The sequence below is a fragment of the Pelodiscus sinensis genome, chromosome 6, assembly GCF_052426305.1.
Source record: "Pelodiscus sinensis isolate ZL-2025 chromosome 6, ASM5242630v1, whole genome shotgun sequence".
Taxonomy (NCBI): Eukaryota; Metazoa; Chordata; order Testudines; family Trionychidae; genus Pelodiscus; species Pelodiscus sinensis.
The window spans coordinates 11281601-11299440 of record NC_143057.1 but is presented as its reverse complement, the minus strand read 5'-3'; the positions used below and the strand labels follow the sequence as shown (position 1 = coordinate 11299440).

Sequence of the window (17840 nt, the reverse complement as noted above, 5' to 3'; positions counted from 1 at the left end):
TTGCAAGGATCTGTACTGGGACCCATCCTTTTCAGCATTTTCACAAATGAACTAGAGAAAGGGGTAAACAGTAAAGTGGCAAAATTTGCAGATGAAACTCAACTGCTCAAGACAGTTAAGTCCAAAGCAGACTGTGAAGAGCTTCCAAAGGATCTTGCAAAATTCGGTGACTAGGCAACAAAATGACAGATGAATTTTTATGTTGAAAAATACAAAGTAATGAGTATTGGAAAACAGAATCTCAACTATGCATATAAAATGATGGGGACAAAATAAGCTGTTACCACTCACGAGGGAGATTTTGGAGTCACTATGAATAGTTATCTGAGAACATCCACTCAATGTGCAGCAGCAGTGAAAAAAGCAAAAGACAGGAATATCTTACTGCCTCTGTATAAATCCATGGCAGATGTGATCATCTTATTTCAAAAAAGATATCTTGGCACTGGACAAAGTTTAGGAAAGGGCAACAAAAATTATTAGGGGTATGAAACAACTGCCATATGAAGAGAGATTAATAAGACTGGGATTTTTCATCTTCGAAGAGAGACAACTAAGGAGGTCTGTAAAATCATGACTGGTGTTGAGAAAGTGAATAAGCAAAAATTATTTACTTATTCACACAATATAAGAACTAGGGGTCACCAAATGAAATTAATAGGCAGCAGGCTTAAAACAAACAAAAGGAACTCCTTGCCAGAGGATGTTGTTAAGGCCAAGACTTTAACAGGGTTCAAAACAGAACTAGATAAATTCATGGAGGCTAAGTCCATCAATGGTTATTAGCCAGTATGGGCAGGAATGGTGTCCCCAGCCTGTTCTTCCAAAGTTGGGAATGGGAGATGGGAGTGGATCACTTTTATTGTTACCTGTTCTGTTCATTCCATCTGGAGCACCTGGCATTGGCCACTGTCAGAAGACAGAATGGGCTAGATGGACCTTTGATCTGACCCAGTATGCCTATTCTTACGAAACTAGCCAATTAGGCCGTCATAAAATGGGATTTTCAGGTCTCTCCTCCACATAGGTCTTCTCTCCTGAGCCTCTGATCTCTCTCTCTGTCTCTCTCTCTCTCTCTCTCTTTCTCTCTCCTCCTCCTCCTACTGCCTCCCCCTCTCTCTCTCAGCTCTCCTTAGCCTTCTGCCTCTCTCTCCATCTCTTTCTTTCTCTTCTCCCCCTCCTGCCTCTCATTCTCTCTCCTCTCTCCTCTGTCTCTGTCAAGGATGCACACGCCCGGGTGAGTCCAGCTCCCCACTGGCCGATTCCCTCTCTCCACCCCCCGCCAGCCAGTTCCTCCTCCCGATTTCCCAAGGCCAGCCTTGCTGACCCCGACTCCTACCTCCCAACCAGTTTTGCTTCCCGCTGGCCAGCCCCACGGCCTACGACCCCCACCCCCGACCAGCTTTACTTCCTGCTGGCCTCCCCTCCCCCATTCTCCCCTGGCCAGCTACACTGCCTCTGACCCCCCCCCCCCCAGCTCTGCTTCCCGCCCCCACGCCCATTCTCCCAGCCAGCCCCACTCCTGTCCCGGCCGGTCCCTCCCCCCTCCAGCCCCCAATCAAGAGTGTCCTTTTTTTTTTTTACCCTACCCTAGTGACGTACACAGCCAGGGGGCAGAGCCATGTACATCACCGCCCCGCCCCCCTTCCCCTCCCGCCGTGGCGCTCAGCCGAGTTCTGCGCTGCTCAGCCGGGCTGCCGTGGGGGAGCAAGCGCAGCAAGCAGCCATTTGGGCTCCCCCGCGGTGGCCCAGCTGAGCAGTGCAGAACTCAGCCGAGCACCATGGCGGGAAGCGAAAGGGGGCGGGGCGGTGATGTATACAGCTGGGCCCCACCCCCTGGCCATGTACGTCACCGCCCCCTTCCCCTCCTGCCATGGCACTCGGCTGAGTTCTGCGCCGTTCAGCCGGGCCGCCGCGGGGGATCAAGCGGCCATTTGGGCCCCGTGCTCCCCATGCAGCATGGGGGTACTGCATGGGGACCATGGGGCCCAAACGGCCAGTTGTGCCACTTGCTCCCCTGCGGCGGCCCAGCTGAGCAGCGCAGAACTCAGCCAAGCGGCACGGCACGAGGCAACGGCGCCCCCCACAGGTGACTCGTAACACTACAGCGTTATAGAGTCTCCGACACTGGGCTACAATATATATGATTGTGAGGGCCCAGCACCTGTCAGGATCATCCTTAGGCTATGATAATTCATCTTGCCATTGGGGGAAAATTTGTACCTAATTCTTCAGTATCTTTCAGCTGGTCATACACACCTGTGGAAAAAATAGATTTAAAATTCTACCATTCTGATTTGGTTGCAGCTAAAACTCAGTTTGATCTGAGTTTATCCAGTTACACAGATGCAAGGCAGTAGAGATCTGGGTCTTTTATTTATATCTGCAGCAGGCAAAGGAAAGCTAGTTGAGAGAAAGAACATCTCCCATCTTTGCTTTCCTCTGCTTGAACAGGATATCCTGGCCACGTGGCCTAGGCTTGCAAACACATGTGGTTTGCATGCCCTCGTTCTCAGAAATGTTGTTATTCCCCAGTCTCTCCCCTGTGTAGGAAGTGCAGTGCGGCATATTCTCTCCTGTCAGAAAGACGGCCTGGGTCCTCCTTTGGTCAGTCATTCATAGACGCTGTGCCTGGCAGAAGTGAAGTAGATACAAATCTGTAACACACTTGGTTTTGTCCACATCCTGGGAGGAGAAGTCTGACAACTGAATAGTTGAAAGAAAAACACATTTCAGTTCCTAGGGATTTAAATACATATTATGTCGGTGATTAGACAGCTTGGGGTATCTTAAGAGGCCCCCGGTTTGATTCCAGCATTGCTTGGAAATGGCTGAAATCTCTATTTGTGATTTGTGTAACTGGGACCTCTGCCATTCATTGTCAGATTTGGCAGTCTCAGCAGAGAACCTAAGTACCCAATGACCATGAAGACTCTAACAAAGCCACATCCTGAAATCTTTATTTAGCCCCCACTGAAGCAAAATTCCTAGTAGTTGCATGAGAGTTTTGCCTAAATAAGACACTGAGTAAAAGCTGCATAGCGATTTCAGGACTTTGCCCATAATTATCATTTATACAGGGCCATAGTGTGTGCATTGTGCTCTACAGACAAAACAGACAGACCATTGCCCCAGGAGGTTTACAGGCTAATCCCAACATGACTCAGCATGGTAAAGCAGTAAACTCAAGAAGTTGTGGGTGTGTTGTGGGAAGAACAAAAGTACAGCAGTAAAAGACTGACATTTAGGCTTTGGATTATGCACGTTTGTTTGCTAATATACTTACAAAATGTACCAAGTAATTTGCATAGTTAGACGTGTGTAGGTCAGATACAGTGAAAATCCTCGGGCATCAGTGGTAGACAACCTGCAGCCCATTGAGCTACTTATCTGTGGCCCAAAGACATTTTGTTTACTGTGGCCCATGTACAGATGGCCAGATTCTGCTGGTTTTCATCAGTGTCATTTTTTTCCTACCAGTATTACAAAAGTGATACACACTTAAAGCCGGGGCACCTGAAGTGAGGTGTGTGCTGATTGCACACAACACTGAGAGAGCCGTGTGCTCCCTCTGCATCCAATCAAAGCAAAGCACTTTGTTCAGTCAGCACATCCTCCAAATTCTAGGTACCCAAGCGTAGTTAGCAAAACTGCCCTATCCCAAGAGACCTTCTTGATTATGTCAATCTTGTGGCCCTCTGAGAAGAAGGAGGCCACTCACTAGCCTAGGATTCCCCTCACTACTCTGATTCCTTCTCCACCTCCTGACTTTCTGCAGTCTGTCGTGCTCTGCACTCATGGGAGCGGATGCCAGATTTCCTCCTGTAGTACAAAGAAGCTGTGAGCAAGGGACTGGTCTAGGGCTGAGTTTGTAATCTTGGGAATGTCATTTAGGCCCACCACCTCCACAAGGGTATTAGAATCAGTAGCACTTATGAACCTGACCCCTTTGTGGGTCTGGCCTTAGGCTCTTTGTCTCCATTCTCTGTCTGTAAAATAGCACTTCCCTTCCTCTTTGAGGGTGTTGGGAGGATACATTCATTCATGCTGGTGCCACTGCATAGCTATTCAGGTATACAGAAAGGCAAATATTTCCTTCTATAGTTAGTAATCAGAGATGAACCTGAACCGGGGCAAACGCTCTAGGACTTCAGCAGACCTGCCGACAGTGGAAGTGCAAAGGGGGCAGTTGCCCCAGGGTCCAGCTATTCAAAGCAGTCTGGGGCTCCTGGCCGTTGATGCTGCACTGGCAGCAGCTGGAGTCCTGGGCCCTTTAAACCACTGCTAGAGTGCCATGCTATGTTCTCTGGGCAGTGCCAAGGTAAGCGGGGGGCTGCCATGCTCCGAACAGCGGCATTGAGGGCTGCCGAGGGGCCAGTGCGATATACTCTGGGTGGCACTCAGGGCTGGTTGCCCTGGCCTTGCCCTTTCTGGAAGCATGGAGCCGTTCCGCTCCCCACCTTGCCCAGAAGCCTGCAGAGGCTGCTGGCGCCCCTGTACTTCAAGGTTTTGAAATCCCAATCTGAGTCATGCTGCTTGGGACCATCTGTAGTTAATACGTTGTCAGTGTACCTAGGAGTATTATAGGTAAGTGGAAACCCCATGGAAAAGAACAGCAGATTCCTTTACAGTTAATAAAGGTGAATTCAGTTAAAGTATTAATATTGTTTGTCCTGGCCCTCACACCATACTTAAAAACAATTCATCAGATCCACTTACTTCCTGCAGCTGCCGAGTCTATGCCTGGGCTGTGGTGCACTATATGAAATGGGCTTATGAAAATGAGGAGAGAAGATCTGGCAACCCAGTAGTTTGGCCTTCCAGATAAATAATGCCTTTATGTGTAATGTAGTCTCTTTTTTGCATCTCTATTTCCCTTCTTTTCCCCATGCTAGTCTGTGTATGTGCATGCACGCACAGACACTTCCCCCTCTTCCAGGTTCAGGGTGAGGTGAGCGTGCCTAGCCCCTTGCAAAGTCGATGAAACGTCATAACCGATTTCCTTACCTTCCTGATAACAACGATGCCTTCCCTACTCTCAGCTTTGGAAAACTAATGTTACGCTCCTGGTCATTTTGATCTGCCATTCCAATTCATACCCAGCCTCCGTGTCAACACAAAGGAACAGACAGCTGACTAGCTAGATTAGCGTTCCTATACATACACCGCACTCTCTCTTGTTTATGCGACAACAGTAACTGAGTGCGGAGTCACATGCAATGGGTTTGAAACGACCTTACCTCACATTGTGGCATTGTTTTCCCATGCAGAGAGAGTCAATAAATAATGCATAAGGATCTCATCCTTACTGGTGCTGTGTACCACCTGCACAGCAGATGCCCATGCTGAGCAGCCTCTTGCAGTCAGGCTTCAGCTGAGGTTACAAAACTCTGACAGGATCCAGTAACCGAATATGTCCTGGTACATTTCACTCTAGAGCGGTAGGGGGGAAACTTATAGCATGACTGGCTCTGCCTCCTGAGAAATGTGGAGGGACACTAATTCCTGGAGCATGGGGCTGGAGCCCCGCAGCTGCCCCCACATGTGTGGGGCTGGAGCCCCATTGCAGGAGACCCTGCTGCCCAGGAAGCCAGCTGCAGCTGGACAAGCAGCCCAGCCAGGTTGGGAGTGGTGAGGGGGATGCAGGGTGCCTGCTTGGGAGCCGGTGGCAGGAGACCTCCCCTGGTGCAACAAATTCTCTCGTTTGGGACCAGTCCGGTCCCGACGGTACCAGACCAAGGAAGGCCAACCTGTATCTAGCTCCAGCTGTCATGTTTCTTGAGCACCAAGAAGCACACAGTTGTTCTCATCTAGTCCTTGTTTGTTTCTTCCTCCCTTTTTCTTCCTTCTCTTTTCTCCGCACTGGAACATAAAAATCTTCAAGTATGAAAAAGGTGCATGAAGAGAAGGGTGGTAATTGTTCAGCGTATCCACTGAGGACTGGACAATAAGCATTGGGCTTAAATTACAAGAAGGGAGATTTAGGTTAGGCATTCGGTAAAACCTGCTAACAGTAACGGCAGTTAAGCACTGGGATAAATTGCCTAGGGAGGTTATGGGATCTCTATCATTGGAAGTTTTTAAGTGTGGGTTATACAAACACCTGGTGTCTGTGATAGTCTAGATAATACTTAGTTCTGCCTCAGGCACTGGAGTAGATGACCTACTGAGGTCTTTCCAGTCCTGTATTTTCTGTGAACGGTATGGGGCCTCTCATGCACAGTACACAATGCAAGTCCGTCTTCTCCCTTTATTTTTTCTCAGCAATATGCATCCTGCCTTGTCTGAATGGAGGTCGCTGTGTGGCCCCATACCAATGTGACTGCCCGGCAGGATGGACTGGATCACGCTGTCATACGGGTAAAACTAATTTTACTCACCTATGTTTCCTCTTGTCATCAACACCTAGCATGTCCGTACAGAGGCGTTTTACAAGAGGCTCTATGGTAACCACTGAATGGCTCAGGGAAAATAATTGCTTAATATTCTTGGAGGGGTTGAGCAAGCTTACCCGACCTCGGAAAGAGCAGAACGAATGAATCTGAATTACTGCCCAAATGTAAAAGTTGCTGAACACTTGCAGTTCACACCGACTTCAATGGGATTGCAGGTTTTCCCCATCTTTCTGAGCCCCAACCTTTGCATTTGCATTTATCACTTTGATTTAACCCACTATCAATTTGTGAGGAAAACGGAACCTCGCACAAATAATTCTGGGCAGAATTAGACCCTCACCGTTGAAGATTCATGTCACCTAGTGTTCATTTGTCACTTGCTGATGGCATGGAAGAAAGACAGGGGAAATGAGTTGGATGACTTAGTACTTTAGACAATATAAACTCAAGTGATTCAGTTTGTGCCTTGTGTGCAATATATTATCTGACGGCCTCAGACCTTCCATGCTTCCTGCTCATTGTTGGTTTATTCCTTTGGAATACTTGAGCGTCTGTCCCTACCTCTCGGGGTAAGCCATGCTGTGTAGGTCAAGGTAAGTTGAAGGCAGTGTGCTGGCTGTGAGAGTGACGGATGCTCTGCACAGGTCCAGCACCCGCACAACGTTGCCAGAGGCATTCGGTCTTCAGAAGGCAGAGGAAAGAGGCAGCCCCACTCATTATTCATTCCAGGTCAGAGTCTTTCCAGGAGGAGCATATGCACAAGTTCCTTTAAAATGAAGTACCACGAGCTCCCCTCAGCTCTTGCCTGTGCCACTAATGAGGTGCTTGAATAGTTCAGGGACCAGACTGCATTACCCCCAGACTTGCCCCCTGGCGTACTTCTAGCGGGCAGCAGCTCAAGGCAGGCTCCCCCTTCTCTGTGCTGTCATCCAAGGAGCATGTGTACTGCCGTTGTGGGTGCTGTGTGTTTTGGTGAGGGAACCATTTGCCTGCAGTTTCTCTCCTCACTTTTGTGCCCATGGGGGAACTGGAATGCCAGCCTGAAGAATCTAATTTAGACAGCCCAAAGGATGGAACACTTGGACTATTTTCAAACCTCCAAATCGATTGAAACAAACGGGAAAAAAATTCTGTGCCTTTGGCTCGCTGAGTTGCACTGCTCCTGTGGAAATGCATTGAAGAATTGTGGGTCTCACGCTTCCCTCACACTGGTATAAATTAAATCGAATTGCACGGTCTTCAGCAGACCTACCCTGGAGTGTGAGTGAAAGGAGAATCAGGCCCGGTTTATATGAACATATCGCACACAAGAGCAGAATGTGCTATGGATGTTTATCATGGATGTTTATAAATAACCTGTTGGATTGGATAACACTCTATTACTCACTTTATAAAAGATGTATTCATTGTGAATTAACCCTTTATAAGTGGTTTCAAATGGAAGCTTAAGTGTAGTACAGTTTAACCAGCGTATAGGGCCTGATTCTGCCCCCATGTAGCCCTGTACACCAGTTAATTACATTCAATAGGATTACTCTTAATTTATGCTCATGTAAGTGGGCATCATTGCTGGGCCATTAATTAATGTTGTGACTATGAGGGAGATGCCACATGATATGCTGCAGTCCAAAGCCTTCTTCTGAAACTGAAGATGCCCAAGTAAAAATTTTAAAATAAATCTAAGAGTAAGAAAACGTAATGTTTTCTAAAGAAATATTGGTGTATGCAGCAGTATTTCCTCTGATGATTTTCAGCGTACTGTAGGAATTATTGCTGATGTGCCAGATGTCTTAGGAGATTGGAGACAGGACACACAGCATTTCTCTTCAGCCATTTGATTCCATGCCAGATTAAAAATAACCCAAAATTGTTAGCACCCTTCTCCAACCCATATGTCATTTCTAGGGGACAGGTCTGCCCATCACAAAATCCACCATCAGAACTGGCATTGTCATGAGCGTTTTCAGTAGAAGGGCCAACATTAGATTGGTTATGGAGATACTGAACTCACCTCCCACTTTTTAGTCGGTTTGTTAAACTTGGGGTTTTGAGACACATTGGTGGCATAAGGAAGTATGTACTACTGCTGCCTAGCGGTACCTATGCTGTGGATAAGGAATTAAAACAGTTGCATGGTTTATTTAAAGAATTTAAAATCGTTTTCAATGTGACCTAATTCATGATATTTAATATGCAAAGAACAGTCCATTTTTGTAATGGCATGCCATAATTTTGGTGCTGTATGGATTCCCTTTACATGGATGAGGGCAGTGTAATTCCAGCTGCTTTTTGCCTATTCCTGCCAGGTGCTCTCCTTTCTGTCTTCTCTGGTTCCATTTTTTAATCAGTTTGCAGACAGTAGTGCATTGTCAGTGCCTATGTGTTGTCAACTGCTGCTGTCTTCCTCACTGTGTTTTGCTTTTCCTCCCCAAGACTGTATCATCTGCTTAGGAGACTCTACATTTTTCAACTGTCCTGTGCTATAACTTCCTCCATTAGATGAAGCTCATTAAATGTGTCTTCTAGTCTGTCCTAGTAATCATATCACACTTCATCTTGTGTTAAGGTTGACAGGAAGACGTGGGGCTTTGTCTTTTTCTCTCTGTCTGATGTCCATTTGGCTGACACAGCTGCTTTGTGTTGTCCCCACACTACTCTGCCAAATAAATCGGCAGGCCTGGTATGTTTTACTTTAAAAGTGCCCTGTGTAGTTCACTTACATTTAGGGTTGCCAGGTGTCCGATATCGAACCGGACAGTTCGGTATTTTCACTTCCTGTTTGGTAAAAAATTCAGAAAATACCAGACACATAAAATGTCCAGTACTTTCTGATTTTTTCCCAGCCAGCAGGCAAAAATCCCAGACTGTCCAGCTCAATACAGAGACAGCCTGGTAAGCCTAGTGCTTACCGGGTTCCGCAGGGGAACTGTACGGCCCAGCACAGGGAGGCAAGATGGCGGGTGGCTGCCGGCAGCCTACTAGGACCGAAAAGCCTCACCACACAATTTTTAAAGGGGCTATGGTGGGTTTTTTTGTTTTTTGGAGGTGGGTTTTTTTTTGCTCAACAAACATTTTACTGGTGTGTTGTTTTGTTGTTGTTGGGTATTTTTTCTGAAACCATCTGGCAACCCTACTTACACTCTTGTCGTGGCTGTGGTCATTCTTTGCTTCCACTCTGTTTCCATGTTCAGCTACTGCTTTACTGAGGATTATTCCACCTCGGAGGCTAGTTTTTAACTGTCTCTTCTGCTACTTTCTCCTTTTCATCTGTATATTTCCCCTGTTCTGACTATGTTGAGTTTCTGTTTTTCTACACTCAGTTCTGGATATTGTTTGTCTCTCCCATTCCTAGCAAACAATAACATCCACGTTTCATCTCTGAAAATGAGGCTGCCTTTCCTATTGATCTCTTTGATGTGCTACATTAACTCCTCCTCCTGCTTAAATTTGCATTCTACTTCGCTTGCTTGGAGCAGAAACACGTTTTAGAGCCAACATACAATATTCCATTGAATGTTTCATGCTGTTATGCATATCACTGCAGCTAGCAGAAATAATCAAGAGGGTCAATTCACACTTCTTACAGAGATCCACTTCTGAGCTTATTGTTTCCAGAGCAAATTGTCACTTGCAAACACATTTTCAGGCTTGGGATTATTTTAATGATAAAGTTTTGAGAAAAGTGAATGTAACACCTGGGCCCCTCGTGTTCTCTGCTTGTGGCACACAAAAGTTTAGTCTCCTGACAACTGTAAATACTTTAGCCTAAGCCAGGTTATTGGGTTTAGTACAGCAGGGTGGGGTTTACTGTGCTCATTCTGTGACTAACAGAATGACACATGCAGGGCTAAATGGATTTTCAAAACGTAATCTCCCAGATGAAAAGTATTCTAACCCTACTGAGTACATGTGTGTATTTGAATGCAGCTGTGTGCCAGTCTCCCTGCTTAAATGGTGGGAAATGCATACGGCCAAATCGGTGCCACTGCCCCTCATCATGGACTGGACATGACTGCACAAGGTAAGTGCTGGGGAACACACATCAGGTTGTGTCTCAGGCTACAATGGAAAGAAACATTAAATAAAAAGCAGACCCCGTCAGAAGCCCCAGTAGAGATGAAAAACATTTGGCATGAGTCAGGTGGGGCATGTAAGCAGCATGCTCTCTACCTGTGCAAGGTAGTTATAGACAAACTCTCACAGTCATAGCTAGGCACTAGACCAGTGCTAGCTAATAGGTGGACCGGGGGCCAAATCCAGACTGCCAGATGCTTTCGCACAGCGCCTAAATCTTTATATTTACTCAGTGTAGTTGTTATTTTTTATTCTTATTGTCTCTGGAATCTCAATCTTGACTAGACCTTGCCCAAAAATAATTGACTACCCCCATACTAGGCACTGATTGTTCACTACATGCATTCTCCTCCCCCCACCGTTGGAAGGCGGGAGCTGGTTCCCCCTCCAACCTCGCGCTGCGGCCTCTGTTAGAGAGGCAGCAGTGCGCAGGGCGAGGGGGGTGGGCAGAGGCCAGTAAGCATGGAAAGATGGCTTTTAAGCGGCTCATTGCACATGCTTTTAAGCGGCTCATTGCAGGCTCCACGGACCTGCCTGTGCCCTCCTGCTCTGCACTGCTGCCTCCTACAAAGGCAGCAGTGGAGGGGGCCCAGGCAAGAGCCTGTACTTGGGGGGGAGCAGGCTCCGTGGTGCCTATCAGAGGCAGCTGCGGGGGGAGGGGAGACAAAGGAGACTATTCCGCAGCAGCAACCCTGTCTATGGGGGGGTCAAAGCTCCCTTGTCTGTGGAGCAGCCTCTATCCGTGGGGAGCTCAGCCCCCCCATGGACCAAGGCTGCTGCTACCCCACACTGCTGCGTCTCTGTCAGAGGCAGTAGTGCAGAGTGGTGGGGGGCTCCGCAGGAGTGGGGCTGGGAGTGCACTGGCTGCTAGTCCTGCCCCTGGGGATTATACTCAAATAAGCATGTAACTGCTGAAAAATGATGTGGTTACACAACTATTCAATTACATGCTATCTAAGGGTATGTCTACAGTGCAAAGTTAATTCGAAATAACAGCCGTTATTTCGAATTAACTTTAATAGCGTCTATACATGCAAACCGCTATTTCAAAATTAATTTGAAATAGCGGAGCACTTAATTCGAATTTGGTAAACCTCATTCCACGAGGAGTAACGCCAAATTTGAAATAGCAATTTCGAATTAAGTGCTGTGTAGACACTTAATTCAAAATAGGAGGCCTCCAGCTTTCCCAGGGAGCCTCTGGACACAACCAGGAAAACTTACTCTCCTCCCCTCCAGCCCCGGAGCCATTAAAGGGGTAGACCCTGGCCACTATGCCTGTGCCAGCTCCAAGCCTGCCAGCTCAGAGTCAGCAGTGGCCACCGGGGCCCCTGATCCAGTGGCCCCAAAACATGAGCCAGCAAGCCACTGGCAGCCAGCCCTCCACCGCTCCCCAGGAGCAATCTGCCAGCTCCCAGGAGTCTAATGAGCTGGAGAAGGCGGGGGCCTTCCTGGTCCAGGGTGGAGATCGTGGACCTTATTCAGGTTTTGGGGGGATGCCCCCAACGTCAATGATCTCCACACTAGACAGAGGAATGTGGCCTCTATGTCAGGATAGCTGCCAGCCTGGCCACCAAAGGCCACATGTGGACCCAGGAGCAGGTTTGCATGAAAATCAAGTTGGTCCGACGAGACCCCCAACCCTGGGCCCTGAGCTTCCCCTCCCACTTCTTCTCCTTGCTTCCCCCTTCCAGCTCCCTCCTCCCAGGTTTCCCCCTCCCACCCTCTCTTTTCCCAATCTCCCCAGAGGTTCATCTCCCCTCCCCCAGTTTTGTTCAATAAACCCAGTTTCTATTTTTGAATATACATGTCTTTTATTTGACATCAGGAAGGGGGGTTAGGGAGAGGTAAGTGGAAGGACATGAGGTAGGAATGGGGCACAAGCCCCCAATGGGGAGGACCGGAGTGGTTCCAAGGGCTCCTCGGGGTGGACACTCTCCCACAGGGCCTCCTGGATGGACAGCCCCCCGATGGACCCTCCGGATGGCAGCCTGCAGCAAGTGCAGCTGGGCTGATGGCAATGACGCCACGAGACGCACCAGCATGCCCAGGGGTAGCTCTGGCTCCATGTGGCCAAGTTCTGTGGTGTCCGAAGTGCGGGCACTCCAAGCCAGGACTGCTTTGCTGTCCCTCATCGAGGTAGACAAGCAAGCGGGGAACCCTGAGAACTGTCTGTCCGGGGTGGGGGTAGGGTCCCTTTAAGCACAGAGCTCAGTTAGCCTCAGGCAACAGCCCCACACACTAAGTCCTATCCTGATGCCCTGCTGTCACTGGTTCCAGCCAGCCTTAACTTCGGTTCAGGGTCCACTCAGTGTAGCAAAACGCTATTTCGAAATAGTTTTTGTGTGTAGATGCGTTATTTCGAATTAACTTAATGCAAATTAACTATTTTGAATTAAGATAATTCGAAATAGCGCTGTAGTGTAGACATACCCTAACATCCTTAATTATTTGCAATATAGTACTCACTGTCAAACTCTGATATGCTCCCTCAGTCTACCTGGCTGTAGACACTTCTGCTTTCATTTTGATGTGTCTCTCCCAGTCGATTCATTCGTTATATTACAGAACACTAATAATGTCATTTTGTGTGTTTGCTAATGCAGGAAAAGGAAGGCTGGACTCTATCCCTTTTAAGAACCAAGGATCTGTTTTATACTAAGGAAATATTTCTTTGGCATAGCCACTGGGGCTTGAAACCTAATGCATTGTAAATCAAATTCAGTGCTTTTTTCCCCTTATGATTGTTTTTGTTTTGTATTTTATTTTGTGATATATTTTTCAATACTTTTCCATTTTTTAAAGAAACCGTCTGTATTTTTCATATGCAAAACTATAACAAATATATGCTGCTACACACAAACAAATGTACAAATTCTGCTGTCCATTGAGGAAATAGCTTCTATACATTTTGGTCCTTGCCATTCTTTGAATATGAATAGTTAACTAAAATACACTTTACTGCTAACCAAGAGTAAACAGGATGTTGCAATTCTGGGTAATATTTTCCAAAGCCATTCTGTAATGCAGCAGTTAGTAGACAATAGTCTAGATAGGCTAAACTGAGCTGTGGAACATTCCATGGTACTTTGAACCTGATCTCACATAACAGCAGGTCAAATTGCTCCTAATTTTCATAAAGCCAATCTCAGCGTGCTGGCTCTCTGATACAATAGAGTTATACCAATGTCATGTTAATGAAAGAGGAGAATCAAGCCCTATAATTTTTGCCAAAAAGTATTAATTTTCTTTGAAAATGGTTTAATGTGAAGGTGTTTGTGTTATATTTACCTTAGATTTACTGGTGAAACAGTCAAAAGTGTAGACTAGGTGGGAGAATGTGTGTTGCTCAGAATGAAACAGACCAACAAAGCTCCAAGGGGCATATCCATGGAAACAGGTGAAATTGACAGGTGATATTTGTGGTGTGCAGAACCATCAGTGAGCCAGAAAAATACTCTCTCTTACACACACCATCCACACCAAGTAAGAACTACAAAGTGCACAATCCACACGGGAGTGAGTTATTCCAAGCCATACATAAAATCTGTCACACACGCTCTCAGACACGCTATTGCTGAACCATCTTAAGAAATTACTATCTTAAGAAACATGCACATGAGTGTCCTTGTTAGAGATGCCCCTCGGTATTATACACTACTGGTCCAAATCTCTGATACTTACCTATTGCTAAGTAAAAGGAAGGGGGTGAAAGGAATTCTTAGGGGATGGAGTGTGTGCGGTATCAGCATTAGAGAGTAAAGTCTGATATGAAAGGAGTTTCTGAACACAAATTTGGCTTAAGACCCTTACCTGACATGACTTCCTACAAGCACTCTGCTCACCATGTTCAGAATGCTCATGTAATAATGCAAAATTAGTATCAGCATTAGGAAAGAAGAGGAAGTTATCTTGTGCAACTTTACATACTCTTACGCCACTTGTGTGCACTCCAATTCCACTCCCATTTCTTTTAGATTTAGGTTTCCCTTATGAATGTGTCAGTGAAATGTAGTAAAAAACAAAGAGAAGTTAATAATTATGTATGTGCAACTGCTATGGCTACCAGTGAAAGGAAAACTTACTATGATTGTGGTGCTAGATAGAGACAGAGAAAAATGACAATTGGATCCTGCAATGATAGCAGCTGCCAATTTTTTTAAAAAATGGTAGATTGGTGAAAAAAGGAGAGAATTTTGTAAAATGGTTTCCTATCTCAGTTCTAATGCAAATTAAATTCCATTCTTCAACCTGCAACCACAGCAATCAATTGATGAAGATTTCCATTAAGATTGTAGCATCCTCTAATTGAACAGAAGCAATTGGAAAAATAAAGGAACTTATCAAGCTGAAATAGTACCAGGGAGCTATACTGCAGCACCCAACTCCACTACAATGGGTTTCCTTTACAATTTTGATGTAATCACTACTACAGAATATGATAAAATTGTGATAAACTATAGTCCGCTCCAAAGTCAAATAGCTGCAAGCATGTGTGTGTTAAATGAATTCTGCCTTTGGGGACGGTCTCTGAAGTGACTCACCACCATTTATCACTACACATTTCCTTTGCCTTTCTCTTTGCTATCACTGCAGCTCTTAGTTTTCAGTTTATATTTTGTTTAAAATTTCCTTGGAATTTAGCAGAGTTTATTACAAAAATTTAAAAACTGACAAAAGTCAGTGCACAAAATTAGCTTCACAATTGTGTGGGTAAATATGGAGAGATGGGAGAATAGAAAAAAACAATAGAGACGAGTAAAAGTAAAAATGGTTTAATCCTGTGGTCAATTTCATGAACTTTACATTAATAATATGTACACATCTGCACATCAGTGTATCTTCTGCTACATTACTTTATTTTGACAGGGAGCCTAATAGTTACATTTAGACACACTTATTGTTAACACAAACACATCTACCTAATGTATTGAGTTTGCTTAACACAATCAGTATTTTCATGGACTTGAGAGTTCAAGCTTTCTGTGAAAATCAGTAAAACCCAAGAATTTTTGATTTTTAAGACCCAAGAATTTTTCAGTAAAAAATCAGGTAAAACTGAAAACAAAAGGCCTTAGCTGTCCCACACAGAGTGTTACTGGGGGCCTTCTGTTCCACATGACCTGTTTTGCAGTACACTGCCCAGAAACTACAGACAATGGAGTGAGTGGGAGGAAACTGAGCAATCTTTTTATATACATCTATATATATTGTTCTTGTCTCTTTACAAAAACCAAACTGTATCTTTTCTACTGTGTTTGTAAAGTGTGTGCACTTTCCTTGTGGTGCCTGGATTCTGTTTTGCCCTGATACTGTCTTTGGAGTAGAACAGTGTTGTATATGGAGGCACTTTGTGCTGATAGGAGATTGCTTATGAGGATCAGCACAGCCACATGGCCTGCTTCTGGCACTGAAAGTTCATATGTTAAACAGGACTCACAGACCAGTCCAGAAGAACCAAGTCCTTTGCAGAGCTGCTGGCAGGGCACAAAGGCTATTGTAGTTAATGGTATTTCACTATTTACAATAAGGTACTCTGAGGAGCAATCTTTTTGCAAATACTGTATTGTCGTGTATGTCACTGCCTGTGGTGTGTGTTAAATGACTTCTGTGTGATGCACTTTACACTGTAAATAAAGTTGCACCCTGTTTAGTACCTGTAAATATAACTTTGCATTCTTAATTCCTAACAACAGCTTCTTGTATCTGCCAGCTCTGCATGACGATGTATGAGTTTGGATTGATAAGAGAAGTGGATCTCCACTCAAGTGCAATGATTAAATCACTAATAATCATCCTGAAAGACTAATCCAGAATGTCCAAACTTTTTTTTTTTAATGAAGGCGTAATTAGCAATGTTTTTTTAAAAATCCTCTCTTCTAGTTGGAGATGTATTAAATGTGCATGGGCCAAACTCAGGACTGGTGTAAACAAATAAAATTGTCATCAAAGTCAACATCTGCTCTTTGCTACCTATGGGTGAGCTGGATTTCTCCCAAAGTGCTAAGCCAGGCTTTCTACATTATGCACTGAGAAGGAGTTTCTCAGGGGAATTTAAGGCAATTTTGAAAAGTATCCAGTTTACTGAAAGGGAACTGGAAGGCAGACTCCCTTAAACTCTCTTGAAAATCCCAGGATATTGTGGAAGATATGCTATAATAGAATGTTGCTACTATTCCATAGAAGGAAAGCATAGAACAAGTTAGCAAACCACCCCCACTAGTTGCAGGTCACATGAGAAATTGAACTGAATTTGCTGAAAGTCAAGTCTGATTATGGATACTTTTGGTTTATTTGGTGGCATTGGTTATCTGTTTTCATGCAGTTGCAGCCAGTGGTTCTTCCCACTTGTCCCTGGAGTCTACTGGGGGGGGGATGGAGAGGTTTTTGCCTCAAACTCCACCCAGCAATAGGGCCATATGACCCAATTTTTGCCCAGTGGCATTAAATACCGATGCAAACTCTTTTCCCACTCATTTCTTACATTTTATGCTGCCTTTTAGACCAGTCCTGCTTGTAGGTTTTAACAGCAAGCGTTGCCATAAATTTCCTGGCTATGTCTACACTGGCAGCTTCTTGTGCAAGAACTCTTTTGTGGAAGAGTTCTTGTGCAAAAACTCTTCCACAAGAGAGCGTTTACACTGCCATGTGCTTTTGTTCAAGAGATGTGCTTTTGCGCAAGAGAATCCATGGCAGTGTAGACGCTCTCTTGCGCAAGAAAACTCTGATGGCCATTTTAGCTATAGGGCTTTCTTGTGCAAGAAATTCATGTTGCCTGTCTACACTGGCCTCTTCTGGAAGAGCTCTTGCGCAAGAGGGCTTATTCCTCGTGGGGAGAGGAATAACTCTTCCAGAAGAAGCCCTGTTTTCCAACACTGTACTGTAAAGTTACTTCTGGAAGCATGCTCGTGCAGTGTAGACAACCAGCAAGCTTTTGCGGAAGAACAGCTGTTCTTGTGCAAGAAGTTGCCAGTGTAGACATAGGTGTATAGTTGCTTTTGCAACAACTTTTTGTTTTCTTGTTAACCTAAAGAAGGCAGTGTTGTCTTACTGGGTGATTGGGGCAAGTCCCTTCATCTCTTTGCAACCCCTCTGGAAAACCAGAAACCAGGGTGATGTGAAAACTGTCTTTTGCGAAGCGGTTTGAGCTCTGGAGAGGATAGAGAGTCAATGAGTGACTCATCATAACTAAATGGAAGAGTTGGCCTCTCTACAAATCCCTTAAGGGAGCATGAAGCATCCAGAGAGAGACCATTTCCACACTGCAGGACAATGTAGCACTTTAAAGACTAACAAGATGGTTTATTAGATGATGAGCTTTCGTGGGCCAGACCCACTTCCTCAGATCAAATAGTGGAAGAAAGTAGTCAC

General features: G+C 45.4%; 1 protein-coding gene across 3 annotated transcripts in view; it reads left to right on the top strand.

The window, feature by feature from the left end:
* SVEP1 (sushi, von Willebrand factor type A, EGF and pentraxin domain containing 1) overlaps positions 1–16138 on the top strand; it is a 177310-nt gene extending 161172 nt beyond the window's left edge. For all 3 annotated transcript variants that reach the window (XM_075931436.2, XM_075931435.2, XM_075931434.2), the window contains 3 exons: positions 6265–6360; positions 10323–10416; positions 13076–16138. In XM_075931436.2, coding sequence (XP_075787551.2) covers positions 6265–6360; positions 10323–10416; positions 13076–13106 — 221 coding nt within the window. In that variant the 3' untranslated portion in view covers positions 13107–16138. The remainder of the gene's footprint in view (positions 1–6264; positions 6361–10322; positions 10417–13075) is intronic.
* Positions 16139–17840: the final 1702 nt, after the last annotated feature.